Source organism: Malus domestica, chromosome 07 (assembly GCF_042453785.1).
Source record: "Malus domestica chromosome 07, GDT2T_hap1".
In the NCBI taxonomy this organism is placed as follows: Eukaryota; Viridiplantae; Streptophyta; class Magnoliopsida; order Rosales; family Rosaceae; genus Malus; species Malus domestica.
In genome coordinates this window covers 23,304,304-23,323,965 of record NC_091667.1, presented here as the reverse complement: position 1 = coordinate 23,323,965, position 19,662 = coordinate 23,304,304, and the positions used below count along the sequence as shown (strand labels likewise).

General features: G+C 36.7%; 1 protein-coding gene across 1 annotated transcript; it reads left to right on the top strand.

Moving 5' to 3' along the window:
* Positions 1-16,880: 16,880 nt before the first annotated feature.
* Positions 16,881-18,944, top strand: LOC103410219 (NAC domain-containing protein 43-like). Its single transcript, XM_008348962.4, has 3 exons — positions 16,881-17,306; positions 17,398-17,678; positions 18,007-18,944. Exons 1-3 carry the CDS (start codon positions 17,120-17,122, stop codon positions 18,805-18,807), a joined length of 1,269 nt encoding a protein of 422 aa, XP_008347184.1. The 5' UTR covers positions 16,881-17,119; the 3' UTR covers positions 18,808-18,944.
* Positions 18,945-19,662: the final 718 nt, after the last annotated feature.

The window sequence follows — 19,662 nt, the reverse complement described above, 5'->3', positions numbered from 1 at the left end:
AGCTAATTAAAGGATTTTAGGTCTCTTAGTTTAATTCGCCGGGAACCAGGCCCTAGAGATGGAGGGGGCACATTATGCAGTACGTCATATGGATGGCTACCCTGGAACCTAAAGTTACTACCGAGTGCACTAAGGTAGCCTACGGTATGGCTTGCCTTTTAAGCAATAAAGCCACGCTAGACTTATACAATTGTACATTCTTGTGAAAGGTTAAACAAGCTAGCGTGCATATATGAAGCCTTATCCACTGCCGACATGCTACGCAGTAGATAAGCTTCACCACTGCTGAGCTTGGAACAACCTACACCAAGTCCTAAAGTGTTGTGGTACTTGCTACGCAACCTACAAAATTGGAGAAAGCCAATGTTAACAACTTAGTGGTTACGCAGACTTGTCTACTTCTATAAGTAAGGCATCTGGCTGCCATCCCTATGGCTAACAACTTTTCATAGTTCTACACCAACACCTATAGATGCATAGACTGCGCAGGCCTGTCTGCTTATAGAAAAGCAGCACGCCCGCCACTGGCCTATAAAGTCTAAAGGTTAAGACATGACAAAAGAAACGAAGAGGGAGAAAAATGAAGGAAACAAGTTTATTAAATTTTCTAGTAAAGTTGATAAACAACTAACAAAGACCAAAGGAGTTCAAGCAAAGCAAAAGAAACAAGGAAAAATAAAGAAAAATCCTAAAGGCTACCTAAAAGACTACTCTTCAGCAGATTGGACATCCCACGACTACTCTGTCGCCACACCTTCAGCAGCCGCAATACCCTTAGCAGCGACACCATCCGACATTTCACCCCTAGCTACCCCAGCCTGGGCACCAACCTTTCTGACTACCTCACTAATGGAAGACTTAAAGGTAAAGGCGAGCAAGTCTTCTTGAGAAATAGAGAATATCTCAAAGTCTTTACTAGAAAACTCAAAGTCGAACAGCCGCCTAAAGAGATGATCTACATAACCCAGCTTGTGGAAGTCGGCTTGATTCTGAGTAAGCGAAGCCTCGAACCCAGCCTCAAACCATTCAACTACTCATTCTCTTCGAGCAAACAAGCACGAACCTGTTGCTGATCCTCCACTTCTTTCTTCAGATTGTCATTGATCTTCAAGGCACCTTGGAGTTCCAACACTTGAGGCTCAAGCCTATCAACAACCTTCTTGAAGTGGACCACTTGGCTTTAAGTAGCGATAAGTTCTTCATCTTTTACATAAGTAGCGGAGCGGAATTCAGAGATGGCACGCTCAAGATCTTGAATCTGAGGTAAGTAACACTCGATTTCCTTCTCTGCACTTTCATACTTTACTTGGATCGCGTCAAGCCTAGTCTTTAAATCCACGATCTCTTAGCAAGCGATCTCAAGCTATAAAGAAGTGAGGGCAGAGATATTAGACCCCTTCAAAGCAGCAAGCTCATATTCCAATTTCTTGACTTTCTCGGCCAATGAGTAAACTTTGGCTGCCACAGTTCTTGCCACCTCCTTAACAGCCTTGGTATCCTCTTAATCAATAAGCATGGACTCGGCTGCCAGAATCGCCATTTTCTGCATCATGGCCAGGAGAGCAGTCTTCTTATACTCAGTCGTATGTTTCGCAAAGGAACTTAGGCCAACAACTCATTTGACACCATCAACAAACTTGGCACATACATCCATGTCCTTAAGCAGATTTGGTTTCAAAAGCGCATAAATCTCAGCAACTTCCCCAGAAATAGACTTGGTGGATTTCTCACGACTACCTGCACGAGCAGTTTCCTTCTTCTCAGCTGGTCTCAACAGCAGAGGGAACGAGTTTTAGCCCCACTTTAGCAGGCAGGGGTACCTTGTCACTCTTCATAGTAGCAAGCCTCTTCAAAGATGAACCAGACTTAGCCCCAGACAGATGTTTTGGCACAAACTTCGGCACCGGGGGCATGAAGGAACTTCTACACTAGGCAATCCTATCAGCAATCGAACTAGTAGCCATCAGAATGGAAGGCGCAGCCGGCACAGATCTAGCAACCTCTTATTTCTCGCTATTAGAAGAAGTCAAGTCAATCACAAGCTTGGGAGCAGCTGGTGAACCCTCGCAAGTAGCAGAAGAAGTCTTCAGCTGCTTCTCAGCATACATCTCTTGAGCAGCCGATGAACCTCCACGAGCAGTGGAAGAAGTCTTCGGCTCTTCTCAGCAGGCGTCTCTTGAGCAAGCTGGGAATGCCTCATTTTCCCACCTTCATTTGTAGTAGGCTCCACCACAGTGATAGGACGAGACAAGGCCTCAGCCTTGATTTGTTTTATCTCCTTTCTCAGGGGCAACATACATTTTTCCCTACGAAAATGACTAAGCAGCCAACACCACTTACGGTACTCAGAGGGGATACCTAAACCAACATACACTTTCTTCATGTCCGAAAAAGTCTTAGGAGTTGAGCCGAATTTTGAATCTACAAAAGTAGCAGGAGATAATCAGAAAATTAAAAGAGCAGCTTAGCACAAATACAAAGCAGCCAAGAGATTAAGCAGCTTACTTACCGGATCTGAAGACTGTGGGAACACGCAGCTCGGGGGAAGGATCAGACTCTCATTCTCCACTTATCTCCAAAGTCTCCTTGGCCCAATCATGATCTCCCTTGCTCGAATTATCAAAAAACCTATGGGGAGATCGTAGTTGCCCAACTCCCTCGATGTGGCCTATGTCAAAGAAGTACCAAAATTCGTTAACGGTCAAATCTAAGTCAAAGAATTGGCTAAGATTATGGAATCCCACCATCACACAGACCGCATTCGGAGAACATTGAGCGGGGGCACATCTCATGGAGCAGAGCACTTCTTGGAAGAAACGCATCATGGGAATAGTAAACCCCAACATAAAAAAGTAGGGGTGAAACTTGATGGCTCTCTGAGCCCCATCGCATAGCTCACGACTGCTACCATCCTTAACATGCTTCACACGCACTCCCGGCGGAATGGCGTGCCAATATGCCTCGCGGAAGTCTCTAAACAAGTCATCGAAGCTAATCTTGAAGTGAGCAGCCTTGAAGTAGCCAATCTTTCTTAAAGGCTCAACTTGATGATACAATGGTGGCACACCATTATCATTCTTGTGGCTCGAGGAAGACATGCTTGAAATTCTACAAAGATACAAGAGGGATTCGTTAGAAGGCTGCTGAAAAAAAAAATGGTGAAGGCCCAAGCTGCAAGAACCATGCTAGGCCCCATGGCCTGGCCTGCCTTCTCTCACCCACAGGCTTCACGGCCCATCACTAACACCCAAATCAGACGAAGCCACACACGGCACCACCTTGCCGTGGCTTCCCAAGTCAATTTTTGACACCTCCTCGACCCCCATCGAGCTAAATTCAAGCCTAGAGGCTCCCAAAAAATTATGAAGACGAGAAAATTAATTTTTTCTTACCTAGAACCAATGAGAAGATGAAGCAAACAACGAAAGACGATCATTTGCAAGGGCAAAATGTAGAAGATTGCTAGAGGAGGGGGAACAAATATCCTTTGAGCTTTCTCTCTCTTGTAGGGTAGAATAAGTCGCTCTCCAAAGTTGATTTAATAACCCACTTAAAGTGGACTTAAATAGGCTTTGAGAGAAATTTATTTCCCTTTCCTAGAAGGATCTAATTTCCTATTAAAGAGGGAATTTGCATCAAAATAGGAAACAATCCTATGTTTCCAAAAGCAAGAAAATCTCTACACCGCTGCCATTTTCTACAAGCAGCCCAACAAGTGTGGGAGCATTTGTGGAGCCAAAAAATAATCAAGAGGCAACATGTGGATTTTTGGGTACAAAATGACAAAATTATCCTCGAGGCACACCAAAATTCCTACGCGCAAGCAATGGACAATCATCCCTCAATCAAGTCAAAAGTGCCCAAATAGGTATTTATTTACAACCTATTTCATCCATCCTCATCATATCTTCTCCACAAGATAACCCCCAAATCCTTCCTCTTTTATTATAATAATTAGCTAATTAATGAAATAATTATTCCATTAATTAGCTAATTAACCACAAATCAAGAACCTAACCCACAAAACCATCCAAGTGGCCGGTCCATCTCCCCCCAAGGTGGCCGGCCATGCCCCTATATAAGCCCTCTCATTCTCTCCAAAACAAAAGTCTAATTCTCTAAACATTTTTCCCTTAAAATTCTAACTTTGGCATTAGAGGTTCTTCAGCCAAAGCCCCCCCCAATTCATCGTGGGCACGTGAGGCTCTTGGTCTTGACCTAAGGTGTTACTTGTTTTGTAGGTGCAATTTTGTCCAAGATTAAGGAGGAAGAAATTTGCATCTACACTAGTCATACTAAATTTGATTTGAATACTATTGAGATCTCTTACTTACAAGTGAAGAAGATTAATACTATAATGAAATATTAAGTGGCAACTCTGATGTGAACTTTTCAATAGCATACTAATATTCCTCTTTCTCATTTTTTTTTTAAACAAAATTCGAAAGCTATAACGAGGATCCCCTTGAATCCCTAGGTGCCTCATATCAAATTCAATCCTACAAGCCGCAACAGAAAATTGAGAAACCAAATAGAAGCCTTTAGGCTTCATGTGACCACCTGCAAATTAATCGCAAGAGGTTGAATATCTTAAAGCAACGATGACATCAACTAAAATACTTGAGAGTCCCAATTAATATAAAAATTCTTTGCCTAAATCTTTGTGTCAATACTAAGACAATCAGGAACTATCAATTTTAGCCTTACCATAGAGTCACAAATAATAAGCAGATAACAGCTTTGACTAATATCTTCTTTTTTTTGCCATTTTTCTTTTGAACTTTATGCCTCTGGATATTCTAGAATTCTACAAGAATTTCCGAATCGTCGTCGCCGCAACAAGAATTAGGGTTGGGCATGATTTGACCTATTTAGGTTGGTTCGGTTTTAACCTCGAATTGTGCATCCAAGGGTTGACAATAATCGAAATCACAACCAAAAAAACAATGGTTTATAGCCAATTAGTTCAGTTCGCCAATTATTGCAGTTTGGTTTGACTTGGTTTCGGTTTAACAAGCATGCGCTGATAACTATGTCGAAAGAAGTATTAATATATCGTCTCATCATTTCTCAATTAAACAGTCAATTTCATGACCCAATTTGTAATCTCCAAACACCAAAATACATAAAATCTCATAACTCAAAGTCACAAAATTTCAATCTCATAACTTAAAAATTCTAAAATACCAATAAAAAAAAAAACCCTTGCGCGACGAAACACATTTTGTCACTTTACGCGAGGAAATTTTAAACTTTGTTGCACAAAGTCTTGGGCGATGAAATTTTGTGCGACGAAACACACATCGTCACACAAAGTCTTTACAAAAAAAAATAAAAAAAAAAAAAAATTTAAAATCTTTGCGCGACATAATCCAAATATTTCGTCTCCTAAACCAATTTATTTTCATTTTTTTATTTAATTTTATATTATAAATTTTAAAATATAGTTATTTTCATACATTTTTATTATTTTTTAAAAACTTTGCGCAATGAATATCAATATTTCGTCGCCTACACCTTATTTACTTATTTATTTAGGGCTAAGTAGCGCCTTCGCTTTGTTTGTAATGAAAAGGAAAGAGAGGGTCTTCGGACATTTTATCCAGTTCAGGGGGCGGACTTTCTTGATCGCCTGTTTATATTTTATATTGTTAAACTAAATTATTTCTTTATTTTTTATTATTTTCTTTGCACGACGAATACACATTTGATCGCCTAAATCTTATTTATTTTAATTTATTTATATTTTAAATTGTAAAATAAAATTATTTTCTTTTTATTATTTATAAAAATTATTTTTATAAATTTTGCACGACGAACCAACATTTCGTTGTGCAAAATCCTTAAATTTGGATGGGAGCCAAAAATGGGACACGGGAATTTTTATTTTTTTATTTTTTTAAGACTTTGTGCAACCAATTCTATATCGCACAAAACTTTGTGTGACCAAAACTTCCTCTCGCAAAACTTTGCACGACCAACACTTCGTCGCACAAAACTCTAAAAATTTGGGCGGGCGCCAAAAATGGGATGCAGGAATTTTTTTTTTTAAATTTTTTTAAAGACTTTGTGCAACCAATATTTCATCGCGCAAAGTGATACGGTTTTTAAAACCAAAATAACTCCTCCACAATTTTCTCAATGTCTTTCTCTATTCTCTTATCTCTCCTATATCTTTCCCACTCCCCAAATCTCACCCTCTCTCTCACTCTCACTCCTCTCACTTCATCTCTCTTCTCTCTCTCTCTTCACTATCTCTCACTCTCACTCACTCTCTCATCTCTCTCTCACTATCTCCTCTAATTCGCTCACACTCACTCCTCCCTCTCATTCTCACTCACTCTCAATCTTTCCAAAAGGTATATTCTCCCCAAATTTTAATTTGTTTTTCATTAATATGTGTTTTTGGAGTTAATTTTGAGTTTGGTGCAGGGTTTGGGGTCAAGTATAGGGTGAGGGGTAGAGTTTGGGGTCGGATTTGGGGTATACCAATTTTAGGGGAGATTATGCCAATTTTTTGGTAGTATTTTATGTTTTTTTTTTTTTGTTATTTGACCATTTTTGTTTTTGTTGTTGTAGGGAATCGTCGAGAATCTTGCACTACCAAATATTTCATCGCGCAAACAATTAATATAATTAAATTAATATAAGAGAAATAATAAAACAAAAGGTCAAAAACCTTGCGCAACAAAATATTTTGTAGCGCAAAATATTAAATTTAATTAATTTAATTAAAAATTAAAAAACAAAAATCTTTCCACGATGAAATATTTCGTCAATGAAGATTAATTTTTATTTCGCAAACCCTATCTTCACGAGCTTTGCACGACGAACTATGTGCAACCAAAATTTCTTGCACGACGAAATTGTACTTTACGCAACAAACTTATTTCGTCGTGCAAAGTGTTTTTTGTAGTATTGATAGTTTCAACAAATATAAAGTACCATCAAAAGAGCAACAACAAAAGTTTGGTAAAATCAGAACCGCAAGCCAAAAATGACCGAGTCAAACTAGCCCGAACAATTTGAATTGGTAGGTTTTCTATTGAATTACATAGCTCTCAAGAACACTAGGTGTTTGTCCCTAAAACATAAAACAATTTTGTTGAGTGCATATTTGCCAACAATAAGTAAAAAACTTTCAACATTTACAGCCCAGATTAACGAAGAAACTACACCGTGAGTACTTTTATTGATTTTTTAATTTTCATAGAATTGAAGGTCTTTGTCAAGGCTAATGGATTTCTGTTAAATTATTACAGAGGTAGAGCTTATGGAAAATTTCGGTTATGTATTGTGTATAGGCACATATTTATATAGATACAGTTCTTGAAAGGCGAGGAAAATAAAATCCTAATCATTTGGAACTCCCAAGCTTCACCGAGTCAGAGTTTTCCGGGGTCATGCATATAGATAATAGGTTATTTTGATTTATACCCTTGCATGATTTTGTAATAGTAAACATACGGGCAAGTTGTTGTTTAGTACTATTATTTTGTTGTATTTCTCTTCACTTGTAAGTGAGAAGTCTAGGTTCGAATCTAAAAAATAACAACAAATTCGATATTAATTCATTCTTTCACCCTTTAGCTCGTAAATATGTTGTTTTATATCAAAATAAACTTATTGTACGCTTTCCAAATAGTAGCAACAATAAAAAGACCCCGCAAAAACTAAATATTGTGTAGTTAAAAAAAGGCTTATCCACAAATGCGTCCTAAAACATAGTCAAAGAATCTGAAAACGGTAGGGGAAGTACCAATTTAACAAGCGAACCACGTCCAAATTTTTTTTTTAACGAAAGATAGAAATATATTAAAGACGAATAGAAAGGTTTACATCCTTAGCAAGGAAATTAAACAGAAATTCAGGGCCAATACAATCCCAAGAGAAAGAACGTCCCTCCTTGAATACATACTTAGCCACCGAGTGAGCAGCACGGTTGCCCTCTCTAGGCACAAAAGCAAAAGAGACAGACCTCAGCTTTTGCGCTAATAGTCTGCCATCACTGATAATCAATGACTATTGCTATTCAGATAATGTAAAACACGCTTCAAACCATTTCACATTAAAAATTAACAAGATGGTGAATAAATCATATTGTTCAATTAATTAGTCTAATCTAGTAATCAAACTTGAAAGAGGCGCAGAATTAGTTAATTACATCACTTTAAATCTCAAAACCTGCATGCGTTCCATCTTTATGATGATATATGTGCACTACCGACAAAGAACGTTCTTTAATACTATATTTGTGTTCAACAAATTACTTTCTCCCAACAGCAACCGCAATAGAAAATTTTGAAAAGGACAGAAAAAGATATGGTTATCAAAACCTCGTAAGAATAAATGCCGGTTAGTAACTAAAGTATAAATTGGTTGCTCTGTCATTTATCATGAACAAAATATAATGATTTGAGTCTAGGATTTCAGGGAGCTTCAATGATTAGTAGAGAGACCTCTAAAAGTTTCCCTAACCAATTTATATGTTCAAACTTTGGTGGCGATAGGGAGAAAGTGAAATGTATTTTTAAGTAAGACATACACAAACACTTCAAAGGAAAATGTCACAATTCAACCATTTCATCAGCTTTTATAGTATTTTAGGTAAATGCTTCATGAAAAAGCACAACATGCTTTTAGAATCTATGAAAGAGAGAGAGAAGGTGGTGGCTGGTGGTCAGTGGCCGCGAGGGAATCAATCCAGGGGGTTGGGTGATAGCAGTCGGGAGAATGGAAGGTCTGCTTTAACAATAAAGATATTCGATGCTAGTTTCTTATTAAATAATAAAAATTTTGCAAAAATTCATTAGAAGCTCTACTAGGCTTTTAATGGAGAAGAGCCTGTACGTGTGACAGAGGCGATAGAAAGAGAAAGACGATGGGAAATATCCATCAATATCTGATTTGATTGTACAATGAGCATAACAATTAACATGAAGGATTGAAAATCAATTATTGATAGTTATCATGCTATACGGACTGTGATTGAATAATGTTTTAAAATTGTTGTGAACATTTAGGGATTTAGGGTTTAAAGAATTTTTGGGTGAAAAATCTCCTTCAAAAGGAAGAAAATTAAGAACTGAAAAGTAGAGAAAAAAATAAATAAAAAGAGGAAACTTGTGAGTCCAAAAATTTAGAGGAAGAGAAATTGATGCCATTGCATCAACCCAAACTGCTACACCAACAGAAAGGGAAGAAAAAAAAAAGAACTGAACAGCAGAAAAAAAAAATGGGCCTTTTAGATTCAGGTGCAAAAAAATAGAGTGTTTTTAGGAGTACGTTTAGTTATCTAATATATGTTTTTATTTCTTTTATACTCATTTCATTTTTTTTAAATATTAAAAATCAATTAAAATCGTCTAATATTATGCATTTTCCAACTCCAAAAAATCTAATTAATATCTTATAACAAAAAAACTAATATACTAACATAAATCTATCTGCACATTCTACCCTAACTCAAGTAACAAATATATGAATGTATATTATACCTATAAGTGAGATATAAAACCTAACTAAAAGATAGAAAAAGAAAAAAACATAATATACCTACAAGCAAGACACATTAATCTGTGAGATATTGATTATATAAAAGAAGGAGAAACTTATATAAGTCCAATTTTTGAGCCAATAGTAGGAATAGTCAAGTTTATTAAAATAAGACTAATTCCTTAAATTTAATTATTTTATTTTCAATAATTATCTCTTTAATAAGATTTATTATAAAAATCAAATTTCTTCCTAATTATCTCTTTGTTTATTTTTTATTATTATTTATTTTTTGTTGTTATTTCATGTTCTTCCTACTGCTTTAAACCACATTTATAGATTTTATTTTCAATTTTGATAATCAACCTATATCATAGGTTAATTATGGCAACCCATCCCAAATTTTACATTTTTATTAATTTTAAAAGTGTGAATTTACAAAAATGCCATAGAGGCAAGGACTTTAACTTCCGTTGACCATCGGCTAGAGAGACATATGACTTATTCTTTTAGCCTATCCTCGTAGTACTCGTTGGTACGAACGCATAGACGAAAGCCGTTTGCGAGTCCGAATTATAACGGTATAGTTACGGACGTTTGATTTTGGTTATTCAAAGTTTAGTAATAAATTATTTGAATTCCCACCTTGTGGGAAAGTGGCCAATCAGATTTGTGTTAGTAAAGGACCAATTAGGTAAATGGATTAAAAAGACCAATTAGCCAATCAAAAAAAAAAAAAAGGAGAGAAAGCTCCCAACTTTCCCGTGCATGCCACCAACCCAGTTCGACATCCCATCTTCGAAGGCCGATTCCGACCAACTCCGATGGAGTTTTTCGACACCGCCACCACCATCTTGAAGCTCTCATTCCCCTCTACAAAACCCAACCAAGAACCACCTTAACCATTGTATGACGCGGTTTGAGACCACAAAAGTCTATAGTTCTCACAGTGCTCCGCCCAACATTTTCAATTTTTCGGTAAATCGACAAATTAATGGCCGATGCCACCACTTGGGCTTTGTAGCCCATCATCCCAGGAGAAAATCCCAACCAACCTTGACCTCGATGGACCACCGTAGACAACGAATTGACGCCGGGAAGCTTTAGGCACCCGCCGGCTTTGTGGGCAAAATTGACTATCTTCCATCCACTTTTGGACTTCGTGGCAGGTATGAAAGTTGTTCCTCTCTTTGAGATCTTCATGTCTGTGAATTTTGGTAATTTTTAGAAATAGTTGAATTTTCCGGCAAGTTGGAGCGGCACATGGACCGAGGGGTTCCCTGACCTTCCTAGGCTAAAGTTCAATACCTTCTGAGGGGTCCCCTGACGAAATTCCATCATTTGAATTTAGTTCCATTAAGGTCCGCCACTTGATTATTACAGCAACCGACGATCTGACAGGTGGATCGTTATTAAATTTTATTACATTATAGTACGTAGTATTTGAAGATATTAGAAACTTACGGATTGGGAATCTGACATACGGATCTTCCCAAATTGGATTTGTAAGTTTGTAAAATAAAACGTTGACCACCACTTGAATTGGAAATTGGAGGAGATCCAACTGTTGGATGTTTTAGAAGTATAATGTGAATCTGTGGAAGTTACGTATCGGAAACCCGAGGTGCGGATCCCCCAGATCGAGTTATGTAGGGTTATGGACCCTACCGTCTTTGATCGACGGTTGACTTTTGGTCAATGAGTTACAAATCATTCTAGAACGTCCTTAAGGATATGTTTTATGTAAGTTACGTGTTCTATCGATAAAAACTCTGAGACGTGATTTGATAATTGTTCTAGGCGACAATGGTTCGTGATGTCTCGATATTCATGCTAGGGAGTAGTAGCGCAGACCTCAAGTGAATGGGTCTTTTCCTTTTATCATATATAGTTATGACTGATAATTCCACAAATGCTTTTAAATTATTTTGTGCATTTTATGCCATGTTATATATATATATATATATATATATATATATATATATGGTAAAATACTATGGTATGGTTGAGTTTTAGATTGCATTATGTATATCTATATGCATATTATCGGCATATAATTACTACGAATGGCTTGATCCTGTTTGAGGGTACGTAGGCAGTCTAACAAGACAGTTAGATGCAGCCATAAAACAATCTGAATTTAATTGTAACATCCCATATCGCCCAGGGGAGTGGATCCTGTAAGCTTTATATATATATATATATTCTCATCTTTACCTAGCACGAGGTTTTTTGGGAGCTCACTGGCTTCAGGTTCCATCAGAACTTCGAAGTTAAGCGAGTTCACGCAAAAGTAATCCCAGGATGGGTGATCCACTGGGAAGTTCTCATGTGAGTTCCCATAAACAAAACAGTGAGGGTGTGGTCGGGGCCTAAAGCGGATAATATCGTGCTACGGAGAAGTCGAGCCCGGGATTTGGTCGGGGCTCAGGCCGAGATGTGACATTAATTGTATTTATCTACGTATATGACAGATTATTTTTTATAATTGAAAATATGACTTTAGTCCCTGAAGCTTAATTTTCTCCACATAAAACCCGACATATTTACTAGAATAAAACCCATTGACTAGATTCCACATCAACAAATTCCTTAATTATATTTGACTTTACACATTTAAAAAAAAAAAATCGATGCCCAAAACACCCATATTTGAATGTTTGATTTACACAATTAATTCCATACAAATTGTAAGGGAGAATTAATGATTTTACAAAAAATAAAATATCATTGCATAATATATAATGACAATAAAACATGCCTCATAAATGTATTAATACATGCTTAGTTAAGTCAATAAAATTATATTTTACGTATAAATGTAGGTAAATTATTTCACACACGAACACACACACACACACACACACACACACACACACACACACACACACACACACACACATATATAACAACAAAAAAAGCATGCTTGACATACATAAAATTCATGCAAAATAATTTACTTACATAATCAAGCAAACCCAAATATATGCAATGTTAGATCCCATGACGCACAGGGGAGTGGATCCTCTAAGCCTTATATGTATATTCCCATCTCTACCTAGCATGAGGCATTTTAGGAGCTCACTGGCTTCGGGTTCCATCGGAACTCTGAAATTAAGCGAGTTCGCGCGAGAGCAATCCCAGGATGGGTGACCCACTGAGAAGTTCTCGTATGAGTTCCCAGAAACAAAACTGTGAGGGCATGGTTGGGGCCCAAAATGGACAATATCGTGCTATGACGAAGTCAAGCCCGGGATGTGGTAGGGACCCAGGCCAGAATGTGACAATTTGGTATCTGAGCAAATCCCTAGCCGGATGTGTGCCTACGAGGACATCGGGCCCCTAAGGGGGGTGGCTTGTTAGATCCCACATAGCCCAGGGGAGTGGATCCTCTAAGCCTTATATGTATATTCCCATCTCTACCTAGCATGAGGCCTTTTGGGAGCTCACTGGCTTCAGGTTCCATCGGAACTCAGAAATTAAGTGAGTTCACGCGAGAGCAATCCCTAGATGGGTGACCCACTAGGAAATTCTCGTGTGAGTTCCCAGAAACAAAACCGTGAAGGCGTGGTCAGGGCCCAAAATAGACAATATTGCATTACGGTGGAATCGAACCCGGGATGTAGTGGGGGCCCGAGCTGGGATGTGACATGCAAAATAATATACCTACATAAAAATGTTATTATTTTATTCAATACTAGTTTACCTATTATTTGTACATATAATGATAAAATGTGCCCAATATATATGATGATACATACAAAATAAAATACCTACATAATGAAGAAATGTTATTTGATTCAAAATTAATTTACTTACAAAATAAAGTAATTGTTTTTTATTCAAGATTAATTTACCTATTATCTGTACATATATCTTATAATAATAAAATGTGCCAAATATATGTAATAATATATGGAAAATAAATTACGTACGAAATAAAAGAATGTTATTTGATTCAATATTAATTTACCTACAAAATATATGTTATTTGCTCATCATAAATTTAAATATAGGTAGATTAATTAGTTTAATATGTTTGATCATATATATAGTAATGTGCATGTATATGTATATGTGTGTGTGTGTGTGTGTGTGTAAACGTATAGTAATATTATATATATAGGTAAACTATATATATATAGTACTACTATATGAACACGTATAGTAATATTATATATATAGGTAAACTATATATATATAGTACTACTATACGATCATATAGGTAAACTATATATGTGTACATATATATATATATATATATTGAGCTTATGGTAGTAATACTAATATATACATTTGAACGTATATATGTGTGTGTTTGGGGTAATAATATGTGCAATAATTATATTTTCGTTGAAATTAAGGTGAGTAATAACATTTATTGATTTTTATTTTGAATATTGTGGTACAAATTGTAAATATTTTGTAATTATAGGTCAATTACTTCTATACTTGGCAGTCATTTTTAAATTTGAGTTTTATTTGGATATTTATAACTAGATGTGTTTTTATCTAAGAAATAAGAGTTGTAAGGGTCTATATCTAAAGAACCATTTTTATAATCAACATGTCACAGATTAATGTGTCTGGCTTATAGGCATATTATGTTTTTTTTTTTCCACCTTTTAGTTAGGTTTCATATCTCACTTATAGGTATAATATACATTCATATATTTGTTACTTGAGTTAGGGTAGAATGTGTAGATAGACACATGGCAGATCTTGGTGGAGAATAACAGTTATTTTGGGTTTAAGGGTGAGCAAAAACGAATTCGGTTACTAAATCATATCAGTTCGAAAATCCATGATTACTTTGTAAATCCTGTTATGTGAAACAATATGAACTCGTGTAAACTCAATTCATAAGTAGTAAAACTTTTTAGATATATGAGCAATTTTATCCCAACCAACGTTTGTTTCCAACTTTATTGGTTGTCATCTTGGGACATATGACACCCATTTATATATTTAGACTCATATCTGCATAGCAAGGATGGCATGTTTTCATATACATGTATATCTATAATATATTTGGTATTGTCTATTAGCAATAACTTAGCACATTTGTTATTAGAGAATATATTAATATGTAAGTATATATACCAGAGTAGATGTTTTGATTAATTATCATGCATGTGTACCAGTAAGCTCAAATAATATGGGAAGAATATATCAATAATCGCCGGAAGAGAGTACGTACATGCATTACAAACAAGAAAAACTGGAAAAAACAAACAGAGCAGGTGTATGTTAATAAGAAAACTGGAAATAAACAAACAGAGCAGGTGCAGAAATTAATTACATACGACCGATACGTATAGAATATTGTCCTTACAATTAAATATACCAACATGTTTTTATTCGGTCATTTGCTTGATGATTGCATTATCTTCGAAGATCTTAAAAGTCCCATTGGTAAATCGTGAACGTACAGCGATCCCACCAATCGCTTTACCGATGTTCTTTAAGTTTCATTAATGCAGTACCTCTTAACAGTAAAATACAAATGTAATGTTTCTGTAGTTGGTTAATTCGTACTTGATCTCTTCTTAATTATATTTAGTTGAGAGCTTGAACTATGAATCTAGCTTGAAAATTTGATATTCAAGCTCAAATTGAAGTAACAGTTTAACTAGTTTAAGTTTGAGCTGGTTTCTGTATATCTCAAGGCTCTCATACCTGTGCTATCATGATTGAGTAAATGGAGAAACAAACAAGTGGGTTGTGTTTAGACGCGTCGATAGTCTATTATGATATACTGTTAAAATGATCATTCAACTCAAAACTAATTGTTCGTAAATAAAGAGACTCAAGACTTCTATTCTAACATGGATAGAAGCAATAAATAACATTACATAATTATAGCACATGGTTTCAAAAACTTTAATCGAAGTACTTCTTTCTTAGTTTCTTATTTTTCGCAATAACTAAAATTAGAGGTAAGAACATCAGAGATATTTGAAGCAAGATTGAAAAGGAAAGACTGGAATTGAAAAAAAAAATGTAATGTTATACGCACACTAGGTTTGGGAAACAGATGAGCGCATGTTATAGTTAATTTTTTGTTTTCTTTATTAATTGTTCTATTAATATATAATTAGTTTGGCACTTAATACTATAATTTGGTAGTATTCTCTTTACTTATAAGTAGGCCTGATAATTTCTGACACGACCGGTTCACTTGACACAAAACAACATGAAATAAACAGGTTATCGGATCAACACGATAACTAATCGGGTCGTTATTGGGTATGTGGAAAACCTTACAGAAAACAACATCAACTTAACTCTTGAAGGCAATAGATCAAACCAAAGTTCCAATACAATTTTCCCATGATGATAGATGAAATTGAAGGTTTTTGTAAAAGGAATAACATGCAAACTTTGAGTTTCATTAGCAAGGTTTTAACCTTTGAGAAAGGTTTCACAACCTTGAAAAGAAAAGGTCATTCATTTTGCATATCCTTGCACATTTGATATTTTTTAGTAGACTAGTAGTGTATTTGTGTTTTTATGTTTTTATGTTTTGAAGTAATATTTATGTGGCAATGTGGTATGTGCAAATTTAAGAAAAAAAATATTTTCTTAACGGATCATAACAGGTCGGGTCATTTTATCTGTTGAGCAAAGTGACTCAACATGTTAAGGATCCGTTAAGATAACGGGTGTAACACGACACGACCCGTTCAAATAACAGGTGTTACATGAAAAAGACACAAAACACAACAAACACAATCTGTTTGCCAGGCCTACTTATAAGTGAGTGATTTTAAATTCGAATATCAGAAATGGTGAGTTTGCAACCAATTTATTTTTCACCCCTAGTGTATAAATATTTAATAACAATAACAACTTTGAACCCCTTTTAATACGGGTGACGGTCGCACTTCCCACCCTTACTCAAGAGCAGCCATGGACAGTTTAGGAAAACTAAAGTAGCTTTGAGCTAAGGGTTTGCCTCGTGAATTCATACAATATATGAGATTTAGAAATCAAAGGGCTTTCTCTAGAAGCTCGGCATATGTAGTTTCTTCATGTCACATTTTTATCTTTCTCATCAAACGGGCCGTGAATGAGAAATCCCTACGTACACACCCCACTATCTGTTTTTCTGTCGCGGTGGTTGCACAAATGGGAGGGAGAGAGAGAGAGAGAGAGAGAGAGAGAGAGAGAGAGAATGGTCCATGGTTGTTCAAGAGGTGGTTTTCTGAGGAGATTTTAAGGTCCAGGGTCTCAGTTGTGGATGTGAGCTTGCGCCTTACAGTACTAGCTAATTTCCCACACTGTCCTATCTGTGGGCCCCTTGTTGATACCCAAGTCCATGGACCCCACGTCTTTCCACTTTTATGTAATGGAAGGTGGGTGGCTCTTCTCACAACATAGTGAAACAGAAGCTCGAATTTTTTCATGTATATACTCCCCCTCCTCGTCCAACAACGTATATATATAGTCCTCCCCAACATAATTCTTTGCGTGCACCAACTTATACTATTAGCTCCTCTCTCTCTCTCTCTCTCTCTCTCTCGTAGTTCTTCTGTACTACTCCATCTCCTTGTTTTTACTACCTCATATTCTTTTAGATTCTTCAGAAGAACTCAGAAACGTTTAATACTTGTTAATCAAAATGGCGCCTGAAAACATGAGTATATCTGTAAATGGGCAATCTCAAGTCCCTCCTGGATTCAGATTTCATCCAACCGAAGAGGAACTCTTGCAGTACTACTTGAAGAAGAAGGTTTCAAATCAGAGGATTGATCTCGATGTCATTCGTGATGTCGATCTCAATAAGCTTGAGCCATGGGATATACAAGGTACATACATACATATTTAAAGCGCATATCTGGAACAAACTAGTTATTCGTGTGAACCGAAGTTTTCATCAGAGTAATTGAATTTTTGCAGAGAAATGTAAGATAGGAACTACACCGCAGAATGATTGGTATTTCTTCAGCCATAAGGACAAGAAGTACCCGACTGGAACACGAACAAATCGTGCAACTGCTGCCGGATTCTGGAAGGCAACCGGCCGTGATAAAGTGATATGCAGCAACTGCAGGCGTATCGGTATGCGGAAGACTCTGGTGTTCTACAAAGGCCGAGCTCCCCATGGCCAAAAGTCTGATTGGATCATGCATGAATATAGACTCGACGACAATAATACTAGCAATTGCAATATCACTAATGTAAGCCATTTTGAGTACCGTATAATATAACATCATTCTTAATGGCAAGTGATTTTTCACATACCCATTTTCTCTCCATGGACAGTCCTATCTATTTCTGACCTTTTGATTGAGTAAAACAAAGGAGCATCAAGGAACAGCTTTAAAGAGGAATGTGCAGAAGGGAAAACATGATGTGCAAAAATCCTTTTCTTTCTTATTTACGTTCTATATCTAAGAAATTTTTCTAGACCACTACAGGTGATGGAATGTGTGGTTCAAAAACTGGCAATATAACATCTATCAGACAATAAAAGATGCTTATGTATATATATTTAATTCATATCAGGTGTCCACAGTTATGGGAGAGGCAGCACAAGATGAGGGATGGGTGGTTTGCCGAATCTTCAAGAAGAAAAACCTCCACAAAAGTTTGAGCAGCCCAATCTTGAGTACTACTACTTCATCCATCACAACAGAAACAAGAAGTGGCCAATCACTGTTTGATTCGTGCCCCGAGGGAACTTTGGAGCAAATACTTCAATACATGGAAAGGACATGCAAGGAAGAAGAGAATGAAGCCTACATTAACAATATTAGCACAAGATTTAACCTCCAACCAATCAACACTGGCATTAGTAATACTACCAATCACAATGGCTTCCATGAGAGGTTCTTGAAACTTCCAACCCTAGACAGCCCAAACTCCACAAGCAGCCAGGATTGTTACCAACCAAACATTCATGAGGAGATGATGGTCACAGAGAAGAATAATGACCAGGTGAGTCCCTTCACTGATAATCATCAAAACATGGATTATAATGCACACCACATGGACTCAGGACTCACCAGCTGGGAAGCTCTCGACCACCTTGTAGCTTCACAGCTCAATGGACAAACCGAAGCCTCTAGGCAATTAGCTTGTTTCAGCTCTGACCCCCACAACACTATTGTTTATGACAACGATGATCATGATCATGAACTCCAATTACCAAGTACCCTACGAGGATCATTGTCTTCATCCAATAAATCCTACCATCCCACTCACCATTACAACAACAGCGAATTCGACCTGTGGAATTTCGATCGACGATCAGCATCGTTGTCATCCTCCGACACGCTGTGCCACGTGTCGACCGGTCCTATATAACGGACCAACCCAATATTATGTAATTTCATATAAGAATGTTATTTACCCCGTCCAAGTCAGAGAAATATATAAATTGCAAGCACAGTAGAATAAACATATGTATGTTGGATAAATAAAGTTTGTTCTGGACTTTTAAATGGGGTCGCATTGTCAAAGTACCATTATCTTCGCTTAATTACAATGTCTACTATTATTTTTTCACTGTTCATGTCTAGAATCATATATGTATATATGGCAATGGGTGGTGACTGAGTGGAGTACTACTGCTAGTCTTAGTACTGATTATTATCTTTTCCGAATGCAATAATAATTCTAACTTTTTTTTAATCTTCTAAGATGATATTCAAGTTGGTGATGGACCATATAATCATCATGATCATCAATATTTAATCTTTGTGTCACGTGGCTTGTTGGTTTGTTTGTGGATATCGAGCCCCATGGCTCAACCAATCAATCCTCTCATCACTATAACTCAAGAGTCCATGTACATGATCACAACTTACTAGCTAGCTCGCCACACAGAGAGAGAGAGAGAGAGAGAGAGAGAGTGGCTTGCCCTGCTTTTAAGAAGTCAAAAGGGAGGAATCACAGAGAGAGAAACGTAAGCTTTCCATCTTTGTATCGTCATCAGAGTGGAGGAAAATAAAAGTTGTAATGAAAACAGGGTTGACGGAGGCAGTACTGGTAGGTATAATTGCATGCCGACTTGTGGGAAAATTGTATGTTTAACTCTTTCCCTTTGTTGAATGAGGTTTTGTCTTGAAGTATTGTTGTATTCTCTCAAGTTAACTTTTGTGCATTTTTTGTTTATATTTATATATATATATATATGTGTGTGTGTGTGTGTGTATGTAC

What these genes read in the sequence shown, in the direction of transcription:
- LOC103410219 (XM_008348962.4), top strand. Translation starts at nt 17,120, where the DNA reads ATGGCGCCTGAAAACATGAGTATATCTGTAAATGGGCAATCTCAAGTC. An exon ending in TGAGCCATGGGATATACAAG is followed by an intron (nt 17,307 to 17,397) that starts GTACATACATAC and finishes GAATTTTTGCAG; the next exon opens with AGAAATGTAAGATAGGAACT. An exon ending in GCAATTGCAATATCACTAAT is followed by an intron (nt 17,679 to 18,006) that starts GTAAGCCATTTT and finishes AATTCATATCAG; the next exon opens with GTGTCCACAGTTATGGGAGA.